The 15,417-nt window shown below is 36.1% G+C and overlaps 1 protein-coding gene across 4 annotated transcripts in view; it reads left to right on the top strand.

Moving 5' to 3' along the window:
- Window positions 1-15,417, top strand: part of MAP3K4 (mitogen-activated protein kinase kinase kinase 4) — a 60,434-nt gene that overhangs the window by 22,506 nt on the left and 22,511 nt on the right. For all 4 annotated transcript variants that reach the window (XM_015858049.2, XM_032443949.1, XM_032443947.1 and 1 more), the window contains exons 3-12: window positions 61-1,442; window positions 4,783-5,025; window positions 8,475-8,621; window positions 9,997-10,154; window positions 10,552-10,668; window positions 11,077-11,176; window positions 11,281-11,364; window positions 12,624-12,890; window positions 14,046-14,195; window positions 14,924-15,085. In XM_015858049.2, coding sequence (XP_015713535.1) covers window positions 61-1,442; window positions 4,783-5,025; window positions 8,475-8,621; window positions 9,997-10,154; window positions 10,552-10,668; window positions 11,077-11,176; window positions 11,281-11,364; window positions 12,624-12,890; window positions 14,046-14,195; window positions 14,924-15,085 — 2,810 coding nt within the window. The remainder of the gene's footprint in view (window positions 1-60; window positions 1,443-4,782; window positions 5,026-8,474; window positions 8,622-9,996; window positions 10,155-10,551; window positions 10,669-11,076; window positions 11,177-11,280; window positions 11,365-12,623; window positions 12,891-14,045; window positions 14,196-14,923; window positions 15,086-15,417) is intronic.

Below are 15,417 nucleotides of genomic sequence, written 5' to 3'. Positions count from 1 at the left end.
ATGACAAATTTTCTTGTTGGTTTAGTCAGATTCTTTCTCTCTTTTTTTCTTTTATTACAGAAAAGATGAGTATACCACCTCAATCTGTGCATAAAGACAATGGGAAAACCATTGAGAATGTGGAGGAGCACAGCTATAAGCAAGGGAAAAAAATTCGTGCTACCCTAAGGACGACAGAACGAGATCACAAGAAAAACGTGCAGTGCTCATTTATGTTAGACTCAGTTGGTGGGTCTCTGCCAAAAAAAACAATTCCAGATGTTGATCTCAATAAGCCTTACCTCAGCCTTGGCTGTAGCAATGCTAAGCTTCCGGTCTCTGTGCCCATGCCAATCTCGAGAACTGCACGCCAGACTTCTAGGACTGATTGCCCAGCAGACCGCTTAAAATTCTTTGAAACTCTGCGGCTTTTGTTAAAACTTACCTCAGTCTCAAAAAAAAAGGACAGGGAGCAAAGAGGACAGGAGAGCACCTCTTCTGTCTGGCTGAACCGATCCAATGAACTGATCTGGCTGGAGCTGCAAGCTTGGCATGCTGGCCGGAGCATTAATGACCAAGACCTCTATCTCTATGCAGCCCGTCAAGCTATCCCTGATATTATCAATGAAATCCTTACATTCAAAGTGAACTATGGAAGCTTCTCCTATGTAAAAAATGGAGCCAGTCTCAATGGTACGTCAGGAGAAGGAGTTTGCAAAGCGACGCATGGAACCAGTGCTTTGGGTTACTCAAGTTACCACGAACACCTCCATCGCCAGCGAATCTCATTTGAGCAAGTAAAGCGAATAATGGAGCTGCTGGAGTATATAGAAGCACTTTATCCATCTCTGCAGGCTCTTCAAAAGGACTATGAAAAATATGCTGCAAAAGACTTCCAAGACAGAGTGCAGGCACTCTGTCTGTGGTTGAACATTACAAAAGACTTAAATCAAAAACTAAGGATTATGGGGACTGTTTTGGGCATCAAAAATCTCTCTGACATTGGCTGGCCAGTGTTTGAAATTCCTTCTCCTCGACCATCTAAGGACGATGATCCAGAGGATGAAGGAGTTGATAGGGAAACTGAAGTAAAGGAATCCTCAGGAACGTGCACAGAGGAGAGTGATGGCGAAGAACAAATCTCTGAGGAGAATGTTGAGGAACTTAGACAAGCCATCAAGAACAATTTTACTAATCAGCCAAATTTTGACTTTCAGGACCATTTTTCAAGGAAGCTTGATAGGCTTGAATCTGGGGATGACTCTGCCTCTTGGATTATTCCAGAATGCAGTGCTGAGGCAGGCTGCAGCAAACACTGTTTGACTTCTATTTACAGGCCATTTGTAGACAAAGCACTGAAGCAAATGGGGTTGAGGAAGCTAATTTTAAGACTGCACAAGCTAATGCATGGTTCATTGCAAAGGGCTCGTATGGCGTTGGTAAGGAGTGATTGCCCACTGGAGGTAGGTGGTTGTTGCGTAAATGGGTGTCTCCATCTGCAGTATTGTTTTTAACGGAAACTGGAGGAATTAGAGCCATACATAAGTATTGATTGCTTTTCTGGTTTTGGAAGATAATTTATATTATGATTAAAAGCCCTGTTCTACTTCTGCTGAAGCGCATCTGTTATTTGACCTGAATCAGAATGCGTGAAGCTCATAAAATTTCCTAACAGCCAAAGCTGCGAATCAGAACAAGTTAGCTATGAAAGTCATATTTTTGAAATTGCTAAGTATCTTAAATGTCATAAGTGTTCTTAACACAAGTTAAAGAAACACCAGCAGCTGGAGTCTTTGTTGAAGAGTCACAGAAATAAACCGTTTAGTCATTTAACAGTGGTTGATTTGTATAAGATGGAAGGATGGTTTTTTTCTCTCCTTCTCTATTTTAATGACTTTGAGTGTTCATTTTCTGTAATTATTCCATTTTCTTTGGAGAAAAATCTTTAAAGAAATCATATTGTGACTGAAGTTGAACATTAATGTATCATAAACTTTCCTTCTCCAAAATTAAAGAAGGTGATGAAAAAAAGAGAAAATGGTATTTGTCAGAAGCTTGGTACCTACTGTCATGAAAGGTGATGTCACACTGAAATAGAAGAGAGGTTTCTGGTTGTTTTGGATGGGTCTTTGCAACTGGAAGTAGTTTGAAAGTAGAAATTAGTAGATTAATGGTAATTTCATCTTAAGTATACACAGATACCCATCTGTATATTTTTAGAGGTTTTAATGTATAAGTTTCATTCATCATAGTTACGGTTTGATATTCTTGCAAGACCTAGGTTCTATAAAGTGTTTCATGGAGAAGCTATATAATTTGATTCTCAAAGAAAATGACTATTGTTTTTTATTGTTTACAAAATCAAAAAGCTGCTTTATTAGAACATTACTTAAAGCCATTATATCCTGTTTGTTGCTTATTCAACTGGCTGCAGTTTCTGATTTTATGCAGGATGTTAATAAATGGCTTGGGTTTTTTGTTTTCTGTTTTTTGTTTGTTTGCTCTAAAGAAGCGTAGATGCTTGAGAGTAGTTGATAATGGACTTGTTGATGAGTAAAATTAGACCAGCTGAACAACAGAAGGTTGAATGTCCTAATGTCTTGTGCTGATGTCCTAATGTTAGGAAATGAAACAGCACATTTATTCCATTTTGTTTCATTAGTTTTATTCATGTTATAGTTATATAGCTAGATTTTCCCAACACTATGCTTGCATCACTACGAGGATTGTATTTCTCAAATACTTTATTATTCTGTAGAGGTGAAGCATTTTCATAATCTATTATTAATGAAAATCATAAAATCACAAGGTAGGAAAGGACCTACAAGATCATCTAGTCCAACTGTCCTCCCATTACCATTGCTACCACAAGCCACTTAGCTCCTCATCCAGATGCCTCTTGAACACTGCCAGGGACAGCGACTCCACCACCTCCCTGGGCAGCCATTCCAGTGCCTGACCACTCTCTGAGAGAAAAAGTTGTTCCTTATGTCTGATCTAAATGTTCTCAGGTACAACTTGTGGCCATTTCCTCGGGTCCTGTTTGTTGCCTGGGAGAAGAAGCCAAAAAGTCTCTTGTATAAAAGCCTTTAGCACTTGTGCTATTCTTCAGAAGTTAGGTTTATATTAGAGAGATGTAATACAAAGAAGACATTAATATACCTTTTAAGAAGCTGATCAATTAGTGATTAGATTTCAGGTAAGCTTGAAGTAGAGGAAATCCCCACTTACGCTGTCTGGTTTGCTATCTGCATAATGAGCTAGTGGTTTATAAACTACATGAGAATCTGCAGCTCGTAATGTTTTGTTCTAACTTTAGACTGTAATGAATGTGCTATCCCACCCCCTATGCCAATTGAGGAACTAAAGTGAAAAATAAATACACTAAGAAAATGGACTTTGTCTGTACCTGTAATTCTGTGTGGCTCTTCTGAGAAAGCTGGGCTTGTGCAGGACTTTAGGCATAAATGTAAAAAATGTGTAAGTGTAAAATAATAAACTTTAAAAACAGTTTCTCTTAGGTAAGGAGCTTAAAAGTGACTTAAGTTTTTAGATCTTTGTAGGCTCCACTGTAGAATCTCATGTTTTCCTTTCCTTTGAAGTGATGTTTTTTAAATTTAGCATTGAAGAAAAACAAAGAAAATGCTAATTATATTTAATATACGAATAAGAGATATTCATACTTAGCAGATATGAAATAAGAATCGGAATAAAAGGGACTTAATCTTAAACAAATTTTGTATTATGTACGATGTGTTGTTATTACTATGATCTTCACACATGTTGAGATATGTATTTTCTTCCTAGATTAAAACCCACAATGACTACATGTGCAGTTTTTCTTAAAGTATTATCAGAAGACATATAGTTTAGATATCTAGGGTATACAGTTCAGATTTTTCAAATTATTATCACTAATAAGAAATGCCATTTCATTTAAATGTATTTTTCATTTCAGTGAAAAAGTAAGTTTAATAATGGAAAAAAAGCAGCTTGATCTCTCTTTTTTTTTTTAACCTTCCTTTTAAAATTTCACTTTCAATTTCTAATACCCACCAAAATTCAGAGCATATTATTTTACAATTTTTTTTCAGCTTAGCTAGTGACACTTCTATGAAAATTGCATTACTTCATAATGTGTAGCTTTATATAACATATTTGGGAAACAAAAGTTGTAGATACTCTGTGTACTTGAGAAAGAATGATGTTACTTGCCTGACCTAAACAAGTGCAAAATTCTTTCTTAATTTGTTGTCATTAGTGTAAAGCCTAATTTTATTTCTTTATTTTTATTTCTTCTTATTTTTAATATATCCTGAAAATTTCAAGTACTGTGCATTATAAGGGTCTGAATATATGTATTCCTATATTGTATTAGGCTTAATTGCTGTGTTTGTGATAACCACAAACATCAGTTTCTCCCTGTGTAGTGATTTTGGTGCTTAATTGGTGATTTAATTATTTTAAATCAGTAACATAAAGTAAAAAATGGTGGTGTTTGCTCCCAAGGGTACATTTGTGTTCACCTCAGTATGGTGATCCTCAAATGAAAAAAAATAACAGAAGTAGTGTTATTTTTAACAAGAACAAGAAGGCCAAAAAGAAACAACCGCTCCACCACCTAAACAAAAAATGAAAATAGAATTGAAACTTCTGTGGTTGATTTGCCAGTTAATTAATAGGCAGCTGCTATAATAGAACCTTACCTTTTAAAAATAGTCTTTTTTATATGCTGCTTTAATTAGACCCTAAATCTTAAAAGAGTTTGGGGATTCTTTTTATGATACCTATTTCTTGTTACAGTTTTCAGATTGTCCAGATCCCATGTTGTGTTCAGATTATGTGCAGTTATTAAATTCCCCACCTTGCTGTGAGCAAAAATGCAGCACTGTATCATGGGAAGAGCTGAAATCCATGGATCTGCCATCTTTTGAACCTGCGTTTTTGGTCCTTTGCCGAGTCCTGCTCAATGTTATCCATGAATGTCTCAAGCTAAGGTTGGAACAAAGGCCTGCTGGGGAACCATCTCTTTTGAGTATTAAACAGGTTTGCTTCAAGTGTTTTTTTCCTATTTGAAATTACTTTGTCTCTTTCATTTTAGTAAGGTTGTCTATTTGAAGAGGAATTGTTTAAGAAGTGAGAGTATATAATCATGTAATAATTTCTATAAATTGTCTTTATTTTGTATGGAGATGTGGTTTTTGCATGGTAAACAACTGGTTATGTATACATCTCTGATTTAGACATCCAGGAATCAAAATTGGTGATTAAAGAATTATCAACCAGCAGCGTAAATAGTGTTTGTTCCATTTGCATTACAAGCTATGTAATCTTGCCCAGTACACTTATTTGTATATGGGTTTTCTAGGCAGAGTAGCCAGTTTTATGGGAGCAGCTTTAAGGGTTTCTATATTGGTTAGACATTTCATTTGATCCTTTTATCTTTGTGCATGTAAGACCCCTGCCAATATGGTGCGGACTCACATTGTAAGTTGACTAGGAAGAAAAACTAAATGGGAAAAAATGCTCTTAGCGTGCAATATTTTTTATGTAAATATCTGATCTTTGTAAGTGTAGTTACCCAAGATTGTGAGTCTTGTCACAGGTTGAGAATTTTCCAAGAGGGTTTCTCTTCTGATAGTTATCCCATGTGAGAAAGGCTGCTCAGGTAGTATCAGTATGTCTTGGACCAGACTTTGAAAAACATTGATCTAAACTCATGTCCCTGCTCCCCAGTGAATCTAACCAGAATATGGCTTAGTCAAGTGGTCTTTTAGGGTAAACTTTTAAATATACTCTGACTGAGTGTGATTTCACATTTCAGTTAGTCAGAACTCAAAAATCAATTGCCAGGGTATGCTATGATCCTAGCCACATAAGTTTCTGACTACTCTTAGCGAGGTACTTACAATTTCAATCTTAATGGTCATATTTATTGAATAGTATACCGTATGATAAAGTGCAACATCCTTCTTTCCCTGAGACAAATTGTATTTTTTTTTGCCATTACATTACATTTATGGAATTTGAGTTCTGCAAAAATGGCTGCTTTTTCCTGGAAAACAATATATTTGTTACAAGCTGTTTTGGCTGTATGTCCTGTCTCGCTAATTACATTGAAAAAGTGAATTTAACTGAGCAAATGCTTACTATCCCACACAATATTCAGTATTTCAGGTTGATTCTCATCTGTCTTGAGTTTGTGCTGAGAAGTGGATTTACTGTCATAAAAGCTTTTTCCTTACAAAATTCAGCGGAGAAATTAGATCAGTACACCTGAAGGTTTTTATTTCCACATTATAGGATACTGTATTAGAAGAGTGCATTTGTCATACTTTCTTCTTCAAGATCCCTTGGATCTGTAACTAGAAGCACTGTAGCATACTGTAAGTTGATGCAGGTGCAGATTTCTTAGGAATTCTGTTATCCACACACTTATTAGCCAGGCAGTATTTGAATACATGTTTTAACAATTAAAGAAGAAGGCAGTCAAAGGATTTGTGTTTGGATGGTAAAAACAGTATCTATCAGCGCGCTATCTGGATAGCCTTACCAGCTCATAGAATCATAGAATGGCTTGGGTTGGAAGGGACCTCAAGGATCATTAAGCTCCAACCCCTCCTGCTGCATGCAGGGCCACCAACCTCCATATCTAATACTAGACCAAGCTGCCCAGGGCCCCATCCAACCTGGCCTAGAACACCTTCAGGGATGGGGCATCCACAGCCTCTCTGGGCTGCCTGTGCCAGCATGTTGCTTCCTGTAATTTTAGGATCAGCAGTCATTTGAAGTTAGCTGACATCGTTTTGCATAGTGACTGTTAGCTGTCATGTAGTACACATTACTAGTAGGTAGCCTGACCTGGCTGAAAAGGGTAAAGTTGCAGCTACCTGGTTGTCTGCTAAGTGGCTCATTCTGTCTGGAGCGGAGCCACAGTATACTGACTACTTGACTTGTCCTGCTTGATTGGATTTTCTGTGTCAGGTATTATTCAGGTATTTCTCTTTTTAATGGTGTTTTAATAGTATTTTATCTCGGAGAAGATGAAGGATCTTCTGCAAGGATTAGAAGTACTTTTCTAGTATCAGTGAAGTGTACCATAATATGAAGTGTTAGGGACAAGTGATAATGCCAAGTCCTACTGTCTCTATGAAGTAACAGATTGACTATTAGATACCAATTTTAAATTGTTTGAACAAATGATGCTTTCCTTTGTGGATCCGGTGGCAAAATGAAACAATAGATTAGCACTGTGTACACTGTGTGATTGAGTGGAGTGTGGAGAAACGTTTTCATTTTTAAGTAAGACACATTGGGGATATAAATGTCTGATTTTTAGATTTCCACATTATAGTGAATTACTGTGGTTGTGTTTTTTCTTTTTTTTTTTCCTTATCTTTTTTTCACTTGAACTGCTAACAGACCTAAGACTGAGTTTAGAAAGCTACCATTGTTTTCCCCCTGCATGCCAGGGGGATGTAGCGTATTTTTTTTTGTTCTACAAAAGATTCAAAAGTACTCTTGCCATATTGTGGCTGTGGGTTTTTTGCTTTCATTCCATTGTACTTTCTCATATATTGAGATATTTTCTTTTGCCAGGACAGCTGTTACAAAGGAATTCAAAAAGGTTAATCAGCCAACAACTCTGTCCTCTCTGACCACCCAAATGAACCCTTCTCTTTCCTCTTTTGATCTCAGACTCTTAATTTAATGAATTTGGTGCTCAAAAAAGGTTGGGATGTCAGACCTGGAGACTGATGATATAATTTCAAAAGAATACACACTTAGCTCTGGAAGGGATTTTGAGAGGCCATTGCTAGCGGGGGTCTGAAATGTATTGTGTTATGTACTCCTGTGTTTGTGCTTGTGCATGTTTCTTTAAACAAATGCAAGTTGTAAGCTTTCAGTTAAAAGTGACCACTGTTTGGCCAAAAGCAAATGTGTGGTGGTCAGAAGATCTTTTGCCTAATGTTAGCCTTTTCCAGTGAATCAGCAGGAGTACCAACTGCTTTTCAGGTACAGGTTTTGGAGTAGTGGACACATGGCCAATAGATTGAAAATCAAATTCATGTAGTAACATATTTCTCGTAAGTCTTCAAGTGTCTGTCAAATACGCTGCATGTTGTTCGTGACTTGCTTCTGTTTAAAGTTGCTTTTGATTGTCGTGAGACCTCTTGCCCACTTGCAAATGTTTAGTCTGTCCAACAAGGTGCTTACTGTGGCCCTGTGTGGGAAACAGAATATGAAATGTCAGCTGCAATCTCCATTTACAGTTATGTGGCAGATGATGTGATGGCAGTTAGGTAATCCTGGCAAACTAGCTCAGGTCTCTCCTGGAGTCATACAGAGTGACCTGTATGCATTTCTATAGACATTCAGAAATTGCTCAGTGATAAACTAAGACAAACATCTGACAAAATTAAGCTTTCATATTCTGGAGACTATTTATGGGTAGTGTCTTGACTGACTCTGGTTTTTGGGGTTTTCTTTTGCAGCTAGTGAGAGAGTGTAAGGAGGTTCTGAAGGGTGGCCTGTTAATGAAGCAATATTACCAATTTATGTTGCGTGAGGTGTTAGATGACTTGCAAAAGATTGATTGCAACATTGATGCTTTTGAAGAGGACCTGCATAAAATGTTAATGGTAAGCTTCAAAAGAAGGGAAGGCATTTCAGGTTCTGCTAAGAGTACTTATCTGAGTAATATTCATAGATGTGTATTGCTCATGTTAGGTATAGATATTGCTAATCTGTTGCTCTGCTGCATTAACATAATATTGTTATTCTGAAGGACTTGTAAAGATAATATTACAGCTGTTGTCATTTGAAACAGTACTAATTCTTGTTTCCTGGACTGTGGAGCAGTAGATCTGTAAATAGCGTGTACTTACAAGAAAATGCTTCATAAATAGACCTGTCCATTGCATACAGTTTTTTAAAATGTTTAATAACCTTTTACTAGTGAATAAAAAATAGGATTGTTTGATCAATGCTGTGTCTTCAAATTTTAATACCTTACGTTCATCCACGAAAGGTGTCTTTTTTGTGTGTTCATTATTGTCATAAGCAAAACACAGAGGTATTTTCAAGGTAAGTGCCCTACTTCTGACTAATCCTAAATGAAATATTTAAATCAAGTAAATTTAATTTAGCTGTTCCTTTAGAATTGACATTATTTTTGAGCTGTAAAAGTTCAGTCCTCACTGTTCTGGGGGAAAAAAAACCAAAGAACAAATAAAACTAAGAGCAATAAGATATACTTCAGTAACTTATTTAATAGTGTTTTGTCACTGTGTTTTTAATACACAGTTATTTCTTGTTAACCTGCTTTTTGTTGCCTATAATGGGAAGAATACACCATTACACCTAAAGTTTCTTCTGCAGACTATCTGCCTTTATTGCCATCTGAAATTGAAGAATTGTACTTACCTGGATTTTTTTTTTTGTTAGTTTAAAACTGTGTGTGTGTATATATATATGTATATATATATGTATATGTATGTGTATATATATATATATATATATATATATATATAAAAGAAGTAAGTGTTGGTAAAAGGGATATAAGGTATAACAGAATATGAGAGGTTTGTTCTTTGCACTTATCCACACCCAGGAATATGGATCCAAATATTTTGGAATAATCCAGTTAATAAAAGATTTAGGAATGTTTTTCTCTTTGTTTTTGCTTTTTCAGTAGTTTTGTTTTAACCAGCTCTCGCTTCATTATGCAATATTGTGTTGGATTGCAGCACAGCAAATAAGGTGATGATACTGCAACTGCTTTCAGGAAAGTATTGTAGAGAGTGAACTTCAGCACCGCTTTTTATTTCTTGAGTCATAAGTTACACCATCTTTGTGGAAAAACATAACTCGGTGTCATTCCTAGCAAACAAAACATGTAGAAATATTTTCTATGAATTGTATAATAGTAAGTTTGCTTGTTGGTTTGGGAGGTTGTAGTCCTTAATTACAGGTTGTGTAACAATTTCTGTCTAAATGATCTCTTTTCATATGCAGGTTTACTTTGATTACATGCGAAGCTGGATCCAAATGCTACAGCAGTTACCTCAAGCATCTCATAGTTTAAAAAATCTCTTAGAGGAAGAATGGAATTTCACCAAAGAAATAACTCCTTATATAAGAGGAGGAGAAGCTCAAGCTGGAAAACTATTCTGGTAGGTTTTAATTACTCTGTTTGTGATGCCAATTTGTACCATGTTTTTATGCAAGTTGGTACTTGTTCAGGGTTCTCAGACTGGGCTTCTTGAGCCTCCAGTAAGCAGGTAGTTGTCTTTTTGAGAACTATTGGATTATTGCACTGAGTGTAGCTACAGGATTCAGTAAGTTCAGATTAGTCTTACTCTAGCTGTAACGGGAATGACTGCTAAAATGCAAAGTCCCTGTTCCTCATAGCCCCACTAATGTAAAGTAACAAAGGGCCCCCACGATGCTGCTTGCTTCTTCAGTTGGACTTGGCAACACAGCTCTCTTGCATTGGATAGTATAGGAAGAAGCTTAAGGTGCCATACTATCCTGAATAAGACTGAAGTTCCACCATTTCTGTTGCTACAGTGATATTGCAGGAATGCTGCTGAAATCTACAGGAATATTTTTAGATTCTGGACTACAAGACAGTTGTGATGAATTTTGGGCCAGTGCCGATGACAGTACTGCATCAGATGAAATAAGGTATTAAGCCCTTTGGCTTAATAATAATAAGCACAGTTGTGTTTCTTTACCCCTGACAGGTATATACTGCATTTTAATTGTTAGAATTAAAACTTAGTAAATGTGACATTCCTTAGACTTTTTTTGCTGATATTTCTGTATGTGGTAGTATTGAATCATTCTTTTGAAACCTAATAACCTTCTTTTAACTCGGGATGTCAGAAGTTGTTATCTAGCCGTCATTAAATTCTCTTTTTATATCCTTAACAAAAATGTGCTTGGGCAAGTTTGATTTTTAGTCATCTGCTTGTAAATATTTTCTACACTCTTTCTATTGGTAAATAAATTAAAAAAAAATCTTTTAATAGCTGTGTAAATGTTAACATGCTTTATTAAAACACCATCACTTCATTCCTATCAATGTTTCAGGAGGTCTGTCATAGAGACCAGCCGAGCACTCAAAGAACTGTTTCATGAAGCTAGAGAGAGGGCCTCCAAGGCTCTTGGATTTGCTAAAATGCTGAGGAAGGTAAGTTAACAGTAATGTTTCATGTGATTCACTGATGTTCACTATTATTTATATGCTTTAAATAAATTTAGTTTGAAAGTATATTCTTTTGATGTTGCTTTTAGGACCTTGAAATAGCAGCAGAGTTTGCATTGTCAGCCCCTGTCGGAGATCTTCTGAATGCTCTGAAAACAAAAGAGTATGTGAAGGTAAATTCAGTTCAAGTGCATGAAATTAGCATGGGGGTGCTAAGCAAAGCACCAAGGCATATTTATGTTAAGATTTTCAATTTTTTAATGTCACCTGTATATCTCAACATTTGTAATGTCATGTTTTTAAAGCTGAATAGTGGCAGTAGAATTATTTTCTTCGTCTGTGTTTGTGTGAGAATGGTAGCTGATGTTTTGGGAAACCAGAGTCTAATTCCTTGCCCTTCCAAAGATTTCCAATTTAGAAAGTGCAACAGTGCTGCAATAGTACTTCCACATTCTGTGAGAGAGGAATAATAACACTTACTAAGGAACGGGCCTATGGTGATGAATTGATGGTTGGACTAGGTGACATTAGTGGTCCTTTCCAACCTTAATGATCGTATGATTCTGTTTCTAGCAAACTGTTGTGCAGAAAATTAAATTAACTCCATTGGGCACAGGTGCCCAATAACAACTGCATTATAAACTCCCATGTGAATGGTTTAATGCTTTGCTCCTAGGCCAGCTAGTCTTTATTGCAATTTGAATTTAAAGAAATCAACTGTTTCAATTAGTTATATTTATTTGGATCTGCTGCACTGTTGGTTCTCTTTTGTTAGTTTTGTTTTGTTTTTTTTCCTTATTTGTGTTTAAGCTACATAATTTACAGTTGGTACCCAACTGACTGACTTTTATGTGAGAAATTTCCTGTTGGATTTAAATGAGTGATTGCTAAAAGGGGACATTGGTTTGAGGGAAGACAAACATCTTAATAGGAGAGAAGCACATAAGTGTTGTTGAAGGTGTTGTTAAATATATACAGCTTTGTGCAGGGAGTTGAAATTTTTGAAAACCTATTCAGTCAGTTGCACAGTAGTTTTGGAAAACTGTTTTAGATTTCATTAGCAATGTTACAGGTTTTATTTTGACTTATGGATAATAGTGATTTTAGTTGAAAAGTATACCTGCCTTATGTCAAAAATGTTGAGTGCTATGTTTTGTCTTAGCTTGATGGCATCCAACTCTGAAAAGAAAGAGCTAAACTTAAACTCTACATCAGTTACCTTATGACAGATCACAGAAATCAACTATTTTGCTGTTCTCACAGTCTGATTCTGACTCATGACTTGGTTACAAATATTGCTTTAGCATGCATATTGTACAGCTACTCGAGATAACTTGTTTAAATCAGATGACACGTCTCTATTTTACTTATCTCAGGAGAAAGTGAAACTCATTCATTCATTCATTCAGTCTCATTTTATTTTCTTCTACAGGTACAAATCCCTGGACTCGAGAATTTACAAGTATTTGTCCCAAATAGTATTGCAGGTGAAAAGGCTGTGATTTTGCAGCTCCTGAATGCGGCTGCTGGGAAAGATTGCTCAAAAGATTCAGATGAGGTTGCATATGAGGCCTATTTAATAATGACCAAACACAGTGACAAAGACCATGAATTATGTGACATGTGGAGTGCGTGGGAGGGCCAACCAGTCAAAGTAGTGCCACAAGTAGAAACTGTTGATACGCTACGAAGCATGCAGGTGGGTTGCTTCTTTTCGTTTTGGCTGTTTATGTTGTCTCCATGCTTTTTTGAAGTCTTCTTCTATATTAGCCAAAATGATTTAAGTGAGGCATGTTTCAGTTTATGTGTATATTTATATATTATAGCATAAGATTGATTCTTAGCTGTATTAGTAGACTACATTGAATTGGAATGCTTCTTAAAAGTATTAATCTCTACCATGTACATTTTTCAGGGATAGATTTTTGTAGTAAGACGTTTTAAAGTCTTATTTGGTGTTCAGATGGGTTGACCTTTATGTTTTGTTAAGAACTCAATCTTCAGTAACGTAGGTCAGTTGCATGTTTTCCACTCACTGACACATGAAACAAATTAGTTTCAGTCTTGAGTGAATTGTGATATTTGAAGTAAAATATCTGTGGAGTTACTGGATGTTCAGCAGCTCTTTAGGAAGAAATATTTCCAGTTATACTTCCCTTCATTCCAAGCCAACGGGGGTTCCTGCCAGTAGTTCTGCTGTGCTACAGTATCCGAGCCAGCTGCAACTCCCTGCCTATCCTGTTCACATGCCCTTATGTTAAGCTAAGTGAATTTTCCTATTAGTATGTCATGCAGTTCCTTGGATCCCTACCATAAATGGGCTCTCCTGTCTACTAACAGGGTGACTTTCTGTAACACTGAGTGTGGCCTCAGATGTTCTGAGGGCCTCCAGCAGCTACAGGCAGTTAGAAATACCACTTCTATGTAGCACTGTTTATCTGTAGGCAAGACTGAATAGTAAAAAACAAACAAACAAAACTTACAATTAAGTTTTTAAAATTTCATTGGACTTGTAGTAAAGGTACCATTTAATTCAGTGAGTGAAAACAGCAGAAGATGGAATTTAGTTTGTGAATGGCATCCCATCTGGCTTAGATAATATAACATGGATGCATTTATGTTTGTGTCTGCATTTAAAGAAATTTGAGCTTGAAAATATTATTTATTGGGAAGACCTGTGCTTGAAAGACGAGTGTTTATCAAGCTCTGTTGCTAGCATTAGTCTTTTCGGTGTGAATTAACCGTATAATATGTTAGAATTTCCAAAAATTCCCAATTGGCATTGGCCAATGCAGGACATATTTGTAGAGAGCAGGTTTTGTTGATAAGGACTAGTGGTATCTCATATTCCTAGGTTGACAACCTCCTTCTCGTAGTCATTCAGTCTGCCCACCTTGTGAGTCAGCGAAAAGCTTTCCAACAGTCTATAGAAGGGCTCATATCGCTCCACCAGGAACAGACATCCAGCCAACCAGTCATTGCCAAAGCTCTGCAGCAACTAAAGGTAAGCTGCTGTTTTCAAGATTATGTCAGTAAAAATGATTTTACTTTGCTCACTGATAAGTAGAGGTATGTAAGGAGACTTGATTGCAGTGCTAATGATGTTCTACAGCTGTAATTTGTGCTAGGCCATTGGAATCCATTTTCAGTACAGTGTTCATTCTTTTTTTGCTAAGAATGTATGGGTGTGATTTTGACCAATATTAGTATAATCATTGTTATATTACTTATGTGGGGAAAAAGTTCATCATGCAATAGAAATACATTAACAGAAAAAGTAATGTATTTGTTTCAGAGGATTAGAGAATGGAAGGAAAGTGTCTGATTTTTATTTTCCCTTTTTAAAGATCCAGAAACACTAAAACATTCCTGTGTTGAATTTGCAGTATCAGGGTCCTGTGTTTCCTCTTGCATTTAGCAGAAGCTATGGACACATCATGGTTAAAATACTACCAAAATTATAGATAGAAAAACTCCTTTTTTTTTCCCCTTTGCTTTTGTTGTTCTTAATCTCATAAAAGCAAACAACCTGAATTGCGATACTGCATTTAATTATAAAACCTGCTTAGTGCAAGTTCTGAAAACTATTTGTTTTTCTGAGACTCAATGTATTGTGGTGACATTAAAGTATATTTGCATTTAAAATAATGTAATCATCAGATTTGTATTTTCCTTAATCTACTCAGCAGTCAAATATAAATAATAATATGATCTTTTTTTGTTGTTATTTAGAATGATGCACTGCAGCTATGCAATAAGATAAGCAGTGCCATTGACAGAGTTGATCATATGTTCACATCTGAGTTTGATGCTGAAGTTGATGAATCCGAATCTGCAACATTGCAGCAGTACTACCGGGAAGCCATGATTCAGGCTTACAATTTTGGGTTTGAGGTATGGAAACCAAAAGCTAATGATAATAATGACAGTATGTTTTGTGGAATTGACATGAAATTAGCAGAACACTTCAAAAACTAAGACTGAAAAAGATTGGAAAAGAGATATTACACATACAATATGGCTGAAGTGCTGCCCCTTACTAACTCATTTTGTGTCGTATACTTTTATGTTTCTTTCTATAGTTATACAACTACTTGCATGAAATCATTTTGTTTGACAGTAGGATGTGATTGTTACACTGCGCGAAGTTTTCTTAGCCTGCAAATACTCTGGTGGATATTGCAAATAATACTTATGATATTACTTATATTATTTGAAAAGTAATC

Source organism: Coturnix japonica, chromosome 3 (genome assembly GCF_001577835.2).
Source record: "Coturnix japonica isolate 7356 chromosome 3, Coturnix japonica 2.1, whole genome shotgun sequence".
Lineage (NCBI taxonomy): Eukaryota > Metazoa > Chordata > Aves > Galliformes > Phasianidae > Coturnix > Coturnix japonica.
The sequence above is the reverse complement of the archived record's forward strand: the minus strand, read 5'-3'. Positions and strand labels throughout refer to the sequence as shown.